We start from the raw sequence: 10,593 nt of genomic DNA, 5'->3' as shown, positions 1-10,593 counted from the left end.
ATTTCATTCTGTTTTCTGGGGGAAAAAAGAGGTTTGAGGAACCAAGAGTAGTTATCCACCAGCAGCGGAGGCAGAATAGGATTAGGCCTGACACCAAAAGACTGCCTAACAACTTTCTTCTTTGTGTGATCAGAGGGTAAAACCAAGGGAAAATCGTTGCTGCTTATCAGGTTAGCCAAGAATGAGGCTTCAAATGTGGACAGGAGTCCAGACGAGTCAGTAAACGGTACAGAACAAGTGGTACCGGGGTTGATTAAAATATTGACAGCCTCCCGCAAGCACAATATCCTGACCCAAATACGCCAGCTTACAAAACTAAGAAAATTCTGTCAAAAAAGTTTTTATTAATACAAATAGTTCACAAAGAAATACATAAACTCCCTGAGAAATTCAATGACTACCTTGCAATGCACTCAGCTGCCTGGCAAAGACATTTTTTGTCAGAAAGCACACCAGATTGCCTTAGAAAAATAAATATAATGGAAGGTTTTCATCACAGTAGGACTTAACTACTTAGCTCTAACAGATCATTAACCAAACGACAGTTCAATGGGACCAATGAAAACAGTGCTCTTCTCTGCGGCAAAAGAACGGTGACTAATTTGGTGCTTCAACTTTTTACTGGAGATCACCTTAAGCTTATGATAGTCAGAACACATAGGTGTTGCTATGCTTCAAAAGCTGGCCAGTCACTGGAGTAGGACCTAAACAGCTTGGGCTACTGCAACAGTGAACTAAATGTTGAACATAACAGTATATTTTTAACTTGGCATTACCCCTGGCTTTACAATTCTTTTAAATATTTTTTTTTTTTTTTTTTTTAGATAGGCACTGTATGAATTCTACAAATCAAGAATATTTACAATATGCTTCTTTCTTCACATCATGCAAAACTCAGAATGCCCTTTCTCAGCCTTAACCTCCACTACAAAAAATAACATTCTGTTCTCTCTTTAAGCATTTTTTGCATTGGGCTGAGTGACAGCTAAGCCTTTCTATGAATCATTGCCAAAATGTTTTGCTTGGGGCATAATCCAATGAATAAGGGATTAAAACTTATGCAATCATTCTTTCTTCACTGCTTTTACAGACACTTAATGATACCGTTTTGAGGCACACATACTTTGCAGGCAACATAGTAGTTGGTACAGCAGTCTCCTCTAGTCATGCAATCATCAGAACAGTGGCAAGCATATGACTCGTTTCTTCGTTCTCCACAGCGCTCTTTGTTACATGTCCAGCTGGGACCTAAATGTTAATAACCATGGTTAACAATACAAAGTAAAAATAAATAAATCATTTAGACAAATTTGAAAATGTAGTGCCTATTTCACTGTGCAATTCTTGAAGCATAATGTGCATGCCTCATGATGTAATAACACAATTTCATTCTTTGCCCCACATTAATGGTGAGGTCCTATTCCATGAAACTAGTCCTAGAAGACAAGTATGATTCAGCCCACATACTAAATAGTCTTATTTTTCTCATTTTTGGCTGTCCTCTAAATGGTGGTGTTAAAGTGAGGGTTATTGGGTAGAAAAACAAAAGAAACGTGCAGCAGGCAAGTAAAGTACAGTTATGCAAATTACACTTCCCTAGAACAGTAGATATTCTAATTACTCGCGGCTGCAGTTACCGGTGGGTTGTACCCTGCAAGCAGACGGCTTCGAAAAGATCTGGATCCCTCCCCTGAGATCCACTATACTGACTGGCCAACTCAGAGCAGGGATATTAACAGTCAGACTGGAAAATTTTCAGGACTTTCTTGGCTACAAGTAAGAGGTAACATACTCATCCTGAACTAGCCAAAAAGGAATCTCCTAATAAATCACTTGAGTGTGTGTGTGTGTGTGTGTGTGTGTGTGTGTGTGTGTGTGTGGAAGCAGCTAGAGCAGCATGTTTGAACATCTGCTGTTATGGGTATGTGTAATTTGCCCAAGTTCATCATTCCCACTGCTGCAGTATGCTGGATAAAATACCATAGCACATCCAATCTAAGAGAAGGAAGATTAAGGATCCAGGAGCCCCTGGATAATGGTCCTAGCAAATTCAAACCTGGATCTAAACAAAGAATGCAGTACATAATTTCACAGAGGACCACATTTGTCTCCAGAAGGCTTCTAGAGTCCACCTGTTTCCAATATGTCATTAAGAAGACAAGGTCCACAGAGCATGTGCCTTAATACCACCTGGAAATGGTTAATCATGGTGGGTAAAACAATAGGGAAAGTCAAGGGCAACCAACGGGAAATCAACTTTTTGAAACAGGTTGTCCTTTTTGTAGTCCCAACATAAGAAATAAATAGTAGACTGGCTTTTCTAAAGAGCCGATGCATGTTCAGAGTACGTGAACTCTTCTCTATGTTTCCGAGGGTTAGACTACAACACTGAGAGATTGATGGCCCGATTCAAAAAACTCTAAAATAACCTTGGACACGAGTAGAGGATGTTTTCCTAAAGATGCCCTATTCTAAAGGCAAACCAAATATGGAGTTTACCCGCCAAGAAAGCTAGCATCTCAGAAAATGATCTTGCCCGAACAAGTAGAAATGTTAATGTAATGAGCCTTAAATCTGCTCATGTGCAGCAGAAAGAAAAAAGTCCACGTAGAAGCAAACTGTATGCAAGGTGATATCAGGAGAAACTATCAAAAATGTTTTAATAAGAAAACAATGAGGAAAGAGAAGGATCCATGGTCAAATATTGAACTGGCCACAAAATGTACCTAATAGTACAAAGGCCAGAGGCCAGTAACTCACACAAATATTCGAGTAACAGTAGTATAATCTCAGGTAAGGTCCTGGTTATTAGGTATGTACCAACTAGAAATGTTTTTCAAATATCAAAATAAAATTTTCTAGTAGCAGGATTTATTATCTGCTTTAGTACCTGCTGCACATCTGGCAAAAACAAGGCACCTAAAAGGTATCAGGATTCCAGAAGCTAACCAAGATACAATTGATTTGGGAGAGTAACTCCTCCTGTCTTGTATGCAAAGATGCAGATCATCAGGAAACAAGTGGTAACTGCCATTGGCCAATTCCATAAAAAGGTCAAATCAATACTACCTGGGCCAAAAGGGATTAATCACAAAAATTTTACAGAATCCTTCTGAATATTGGGAAATACTCTCAGTGGAAAGAATGGAGTGCATAAAGAAAATTCCCTTGTAAGGGAATAAACAGAGTATGCATTGTCTGTTTTAAAAGGAGGCAAACAGATCTATTTGAGGTGTTGACCAGAACTGGATCAATACCTGGAAGACCTATTGACTTTATTCATGAGGGTCTGTCCTGGTTCTGTTCAGTTTCCAGCATGTTTGCTCTGACAGAAAGACTTGTACTTGGAGGGTTACCCAATACTGAAGAACCAACTCCCAGGTGCTCAAAGCCTGTCTGAATAGGGGACACAGCCTTGTGCTCCCTAGCTTGTTGATATACCGTAAACAAAAGTTAAGCAATTACCATAACGATAAATCTGTGTGGTCCGATTTTTGTCCGGTTCAATGTACGGGTTTGTCTGATCTAATCAGATCAGACCTCACTCAGCATCATCTCTGAAGTTTCACAGATCCAAGGCTCTGACTCCTCCCATATCCATAAACCTCTCCACTCCACCTTAGTACCTCAGATTGAGTTTGTTCCACCAACTATACAATTTAGAGATAAACTAATTCTTTGTTTGCATATCCTGAAGTTTTGTTCCTGAGTGAAGGCATATAAGGTAAATTATTAATGTTATTTATGACTAACACTTGTTTCCATCTATTTCTCACTCTCTTGTTTATTTCTACCTTATTTTTAACTCCACTTTCATTTTATCTCACACAATAGTTAGCCTTTCTAAAGTACTGTCTTCCCTAATAACTGTCAAATAATTGCCAATACCTATTCCTTAAATGCTTTTCTTTTTAACAAGCAAAAAAGCATCAGTGTCTCATTTTACTTCATTATCCTGCAATTGTATCTTAGTTCTTACATATGCATGATATGAAAGTTGCTGGACTAAGTCAAAGCTTTCAAATTAAATACACATGCTCCAGTGAAATACAAATTCAATCCAGCCTAGCCTCTTCTTGTCAGCTCCTATGCTTTTTCTGTCCCTCAAAGATTTTTCTTTGGAATAATGGCAAAGGTTTCACTGGCAAAGATGCTCTATAGGCTTTGCTAGCAGAAGAATGAAAAGCAGAGTCCTCTTTCAGCTTTCTGGCTACTTTTTGGTGGCTAAATGTTTTACTTTCTCCTTTGCCCGTTTTGTATAAAGCATGCCCCTAATCTTCCAGGAAAAAATATTTTGACAACCATTGGCTACAGCATCTTGAATCTCAAACCTGCGTCTTGACAATTCCCTTATTGCTGTGATAAAAGTCCATCTGTTATGCCTGCTGTACAGTGAATATAATCATTTTCTACTAGCACTCAGTTATCCCCAATTTTTAATGTTTTTCCTTTTTGCCACAGTATCATCACAGGATCATCTCTTTCTGCTGGTATTTTTACAAATACAGGTCTTGGGTGCTTTCTTGTGGACAGATTTGGATCATACATATAATGTGCCCTTTCAGTTAAAAAAAATTCCTACCATGAAACAATAGTCAAGTTGGTTATTTGTTCTTTCGGAAAATTAATAGTTTGTTCCTTCCAGTTTCAATAATACAGCAGAAAATCTCAGGTTTTCCTTGTTTTTGTTAAGAAAAAGAAGTAGGCCAAATACTCCTTTTCTTCATTTCATCCCCAGAGTTTTGCAGCTTAATCAGTTCACCTGAACAGCTAAAGCTGCTTCTATTTTTCCCCACCCGTTTATTATCTGAATTGATATATTCCTTCAGAATTTAATTTTAAACATGTCTGAGTATATCAGTTATTTTTTCCTCTAAATTTCTGTAGATATGCCATGTACCAAAGCTAAAACCTGAACTGTTTTTTGCTGAACAAATGAGGGATTCTTTCAAGTCAGAGTGTTCTCTCCATTTCTGGTTCATTTTTTTCAGGTTTTCTCCCTTTTTTTCCATTGCAGAAATCCAGGCAGCGAGTCTACTTGCCAGTAAACAGATTTTACCCAAACTGACAGTTTCAATGGCCTTTTTTAATCCATAAATAACATAGTCCTTTTCTTTCTAATAATCTTTATGGTTATCTCTTCCCACATTTCATTAGAAGTCTACTCAGTACTGGCTTCAACCAGCTTCCTAGATAACTCATTTTGTCATAACCACAGAGGAAAGGGTATCCCCTGTACCAATCATATTTGCTGGCATATAGTTTAAAGTTATTACATTAGTTTTAAACTCATTTACTTTCTATCCTGATAGAACATTACATTTCTTTAACCTAATACACCCGTTTCTTATATCGTATTCTTAGGTCACATTCTGGGTATGTAAGAAATAATTATACCTGCAAATAAAGTTATATGCATTACTCCTTTTGCAACCTGTAACATTAGTTTGTCTGATTTTCCTGGCTAGAGGTTCTAGGAACATGAAAGGTGAACGCAATCATCTTTGTCTAGTATCTCCTGACAGACTGACCATTTCTGAGATCCTTTCACTTAACTATTTTTACCTAGGATCCCCTCTAAAACCCATTTTTTTAAGAAACACATTTTTGTGGGAAATCAAAGGCCTCAAGTAATTTCATAATGACCTTCCAGATGACCATCTGATTTTTTTTAGCATCTGGCCACATTAGAATTAAATTTATTTTATTTGCATTCAGCATCCTTTGTAAAGCCACACTGATGCATTTTTTTTGGCAACATTTTTGACCACCCTTTTAGCTAAAATTCTCATGAAGACTTTATAGCTGAGATCTACAAATGAAATGGTTCTAATAAGATCCAGGGTCAGCTGGGTCTTTCCCTTTCTTTCGCCAAACTTCACCACCACTTTACACCAAGAAGTTAATATACTGTTAAATATTTTTTCCAGATCTTAAAAAAAAAACTTTTCTTTTTCCAAATCACTGTTGGAATCCCATCTACACTGGGCATTCGTCTATTTTTTGACTAGTTATTGCTGCTTTAACTTCATTTTCCTTGATTTTCTTCAATAAAACACAGTCTTCTGTTACTTCAGATAATTTCAGATTCTCTAAACAGACCATAATTTCATAGTTTCATAGTTTAGTACTAGGCTATCTGCCCTGGGGCATTTATAAGCCTAGCCATAGTGATGTGGCTTTCGCCACCCCATGTAATGGTACAAAAGTGTACAGAATACATTTAGAATACTGTGCCTCTGTCTAGTAGTGACACAGTGAAGACCCCCTTACATATTAGAATTAGTTTACTGTGCCTCTGTCTAGTAGTGACACAGAGATGACCCCCGGGGTAAACCTACGATCTCTCATCCACTCGTCAAGATTTCTCTTGAAGAGAGTCAGTGAGGGGCTCTGCCTAACATGAACTGGGATTCTGTTCCAGAGTATGGGAAGCCTCTGAGTTATGAATCGGTACCTCCAGCATGTCCTATTCATATTTGTGCTGAGGTTTAAATCTTTAGCTCTCGTGGTTCTGATGGATTTGGATTTTTTGAGGTGGAGCATGTCCATCAATTCCTGATTGGACATGGCCTTGTACGTCAGGCACAGATCACCTCTGAGTAGGTGGTATGCTACTGAATAGAGCTGGAGTTTCTTTAGTCTGGCAGCATATGACATATGTTGGAGACCCTTGATCCTCTTGGTGAGGTACTTTTGGAGTCTCTCCAGCTGTTGCAAGTGCAGTGTGAGGTACATACCAAATGGGGCATTGTACTCAATCATGGGCCTGATAAGGGAGAAGTATAGGGGTACAATGACCTCCTTTGATCTGGATGTGAATCCCTTCATGATAAGGTGGGCAAGGTAGAAAGTCTTTCTAACCACTTTGGCAACGTGGGTGTCAAATGAGAGGTCACTATCGACTTGGGTCCCCAGGTCTCCGATTACTTTTTCCGTACTCAGTGGCTCAGCACAACAGCTTGTAGTAATTGGTTGTTTTGGACCATTTCGAGCTCTTTTGAAGTTCCCTGTTTAAAATCCGCCTCTGAGCATTTTTTTCTGGCTATACTACTCAGAAACAGCTCCTTGTGGTCCTGCAGAGTGGTCCTAGCAGCAGAGAACTGAGAAAAGCGACTACTTTCCTGATTTAAGTATTTTTTGCTGTTTTTTTACCTAAAATACATTCTCCTTGCTTACTTTGAACAAGCTTAAACTGTTTTTTTAGCTCTTTGTTGCATTACATATTATCTGCACTTAAAGTTCCACTTGGTCGAAAGTTTGTTTGTTAAATTTAACTGTTGAGCCTGCCCACTAAAGTGTGCTAGCCTGTGTAACTGATTTATTACGGTTTCCTGCATTTCTGTGTGCTTTCTATCTCAAAAACAAAAAAAAAATCCTTGTTTTCCCACCTCTCCTCGACTAGTTTAGACCAGTATACAAGCTTTGCTGTATTATGGGCTGTGGTGTAGTTCCTGTGTTGTCCATTGCCTTACTTGGATAGAAGGAAGTTTCTTTGCTCACCAGTAGGAGTGGGGAGCCTTGAGCAGCCTATCCGTCCCTGAAGGAGTGACCTCAGCACAAGAGCTTGTAGTAATTGGTTGTTTTGGACCATTTCTATCTCTTTTGAACTTCCCTGTTTAAAATCCGCGTTTGCGCGGCTTTGTGCGATTGTGCGAATAGCCGGTTAAACAGGGTTAAACTTTTTCTAGCTCCGCCAAGTCTGCTCTTCCAATTTTCCCTTAAGAAAGCTCTACTCTTATAATAATCAGTCTACTCGCTTTATTATAAGCCTAGCACTTGTTCTCAAAACCTCTCTTCTAAGTAAGCACTCTCAAACTAAAGTAAGCACTACATCCACCTACCACCGCTGTGAGTACCCACTTCCCTTAAAGGCACAGCACTCCCTTATAATATTCTAGCATGTAGAGTAGTATATTACTAGCATCCTCTCCGGTTCAGCTGGTTAATCTGGGAATCTTGAGACAATGCTATAATTGTCTCATGTACACAGACAACCCTCTCCTCCTCCCAACAAACACAAATACATGTGAGAGATGCAACTATATAGCCAAACTGGAGGCTGAATTCTCTCAACTCAGGACTGGCAAGACCAGACAGGAGGAGAAGGTAACCACACACAAAGCAAACCCAGTCCCACATAGACCTACCACAACTGCAAACCAAACACATAATAACACAAAGACATACTCGGAGGCTCTAACAAAAAACTTACCAAAACAACAGAGGCTCCCAAAGCAGACAACCAAAAATCCACCACCTCAAAACATAACACATGCAACACATACTTCAATAAATCAGCGTGTCAAACAATCACAGCCCTTAAGGCCAAACACCATGCCTGATACACTAGTAATAGGTGACTCTATAGTCAGACACACTGACGTTCCGCTTACCAGGCTGAACAAGGAGAGGGTAACGGTGAGCTGCCTATCCGGAGCTAGGATCCTCCACAACACACGCACTCAGGTCACTCCAAAGCAAGTACAAATATGACTCAGTCATTGTCCATGCTGGCGTGAATGACAGGAGACGTACCTCCCTGGACTACATGAAAAAGAGACAGAGGAGCTCTTTGTTTATGTAGCCCAGGCTGGTATGACCCTGACCCTGAGCAGCATCTTGCCCTCACCAAGAATGATGCCACAATACACAGACAAGATGATCAGCTTTAATAACTGGCTCAATTACTGGTGTCATTCTAGGGGGATCCAATGTCTGTCTGCCTGGGATGACATGCTGGACAAGCCACGCTGCTTCGTAAGGGACAGCTTGCATCTGTCACCACTGGGCTTCCGGATATTGGCTATGGCTCTTGCCTCCCCCATAGTGCCTTTTTTAGGCAAGGCTCAAAAGACAAACCCACGTCTTTAGAAAACAAAAATGGAAAAAACTAAGGGTAATGCTGCTCAACGCCAGAAGTCTAAATCTCAAGATGCAGGCTCTCGAAGCACTCCTCAGTATGGAGAACATCGATGTCTATGCAGCAACTGAAACCTGCTTCAAGGCTCCTGAGAGCACCCCAGCGCTACCAGGCTATACCTCGTATCATGCTTTTCGACCCCAAAACTCGGGCCAAACCAAAAAGGGAGGGGGAGTGTCCATATTCATCAAGGACACCCACACTTCCAGGTTAGTGGCAACACATGAAGCATCAGAGACCATCCAGGTGCAACTAACCGTAGGCAAAACTGCTATACAACTGGTAGCATGTTACAGACCACCCTCCCAATCTCAGGAACCCCATTCAGCCTTCCTGAAGACATTGGAGGATATGAATGTCTCACCAAACACCATCATATTGGGAGACTTCAACTATCCTAACATAGACTGGGTGCATTATTCTAGCCCTAACACCCTAGCCCAAAGGTTCCTGGAATTCATAAATTCAAATGCAATGGAACAGCTAGTCACCTCTCCCACAAGGGAGATAATATACTAGACCTGATCATCACAAACATGGGGACAAAGTGCTCCACACTGGAAGTATACCCCTCACTAGTGAGATCTGACCACAAACTAATCACCCTGGATATACATATCCCACCTCCACCCCCAACACAAAAGACTACAGTGAAAAACTTCTCAAAAGCCGACTTTACACTTCTTAAGACTGAGATGGTATCCTTTAAGCCCACTGGGCCAGTGGAAACCACATCCCATAATGCTGAATCCTTCACAAATGCTTTCTACGGACATCTCCAAGAATGCATGGATTATGCAATCCCAAACAAAACCAAGACCCTCTCCACCAAGGGCAGGCGTCCTGTCTGGTGGACCCCAGCCATAAACAAATTGTATAACAAAAGGAAGCTACTGCACGACAGAGCAAAATCCCATTAAGAGAAGGCATCTCCGATCAGCATTAGTAGAAAGCTACGTTCTCTCATAAAAACATCCAAGGCCAACTTTGAGAGAAAAATCGCTATGGACACTAAAGATAACCACAAGGCCTTCTGCTATGTTAGAAACCTGGGCGGAAACCCTCAGATATGCTCAGAGTTAGTTCACAATGACAAAAAATACACTAAACCCACAGATTTTGCCAACATTCTGGCAGACAGGTTCAGTGCAAATTTCTCCCCTCCCTCACCCCCAAAAGAAGAAATACTTATCCCAGCTGAATGTAACCTCCCTATCATCTCAGATGTCCAGGTGAAAACCGCCCTCAGCAAAGCTAAAAACACAGCATCAATGGGACCTGACGGTATCCCGGGTTGCATGCTACGTGAACTCCAAGAGGAGCTAAACCTGCACATAAAAATGCTATTTAACCTTAGCCTTACTACAGGATATGTACCTGAACACTGGCGTACAGCAACAGTGGTCCCACTCCACAAAGGAGGCACCTCTACAGACCCTGGTAACTACCGCCCCATAAGCTTAAGCAGCCTGATCTGCAAAGCTATGGAAAGAATCATTATGGAACTCATAAACAGAGACATTGGGGATCTACAGACACTTGATCCCACACAGTTTGGCTTTGTAAAGGGCAGATCCTGCCTTTTGAACCTGGTTGACTTTTTCAAAACAGTCACTAGAGCCATTGACGAGGGCAAAGCAGTCCATACAGCCTACCTGGACTTGGCTAAA

General features: G+C 40.6%; 1 protein-coding gene across 2 annotated transcripts in view; it reads right to left on the bottom strand.

Moving 5' to 3' along the window:
• Nucleotides 1–1,069: 1,069 nt before the first annotated feature.
• The window catches only part of LOC122798177 (ectonucleotide pyrophosphatase/phosphodiesterase family member 2-like), a 353,630-nt gene continuing 344,106 nt past the window's right edge, over nt 1,070–10,593 (bottom strand). For both annotated transcript variants that reach the window (XM_044066918.1, XM_044066917.1), the window contains one exon: nt 1,070–1,248. In XM_044066918.1, the coding sequence (XP_043922853.1) occupies nt 1,085–1,248 (164 nt within the window). In that variant the 3' untranslated portion in view covers nt 1,070–1,084. The remainder of the gene's footprint in view (nt 1,249–10,593) is intronic.

This window comes from Protopterus annectens, chromosome 3.part1 (assembly GCF_019279795.1).
Source record: "Protopterus annectens isolate FY-2018-M chromosome 3.part1, PAN1.0, whole genome shotgun sequence".
NCBI classification, from domain to species: domain Eukaryota; kingdom Metazoa; phylum Chordata; order Ceratodontiformes; family Protopteridae; genus Protopterus; species Protopterus annectens.
Note: the sequence above shows the minus strand (reverse complement) of the source record. Positions and strands in the feature narration are given on the sequence as shown.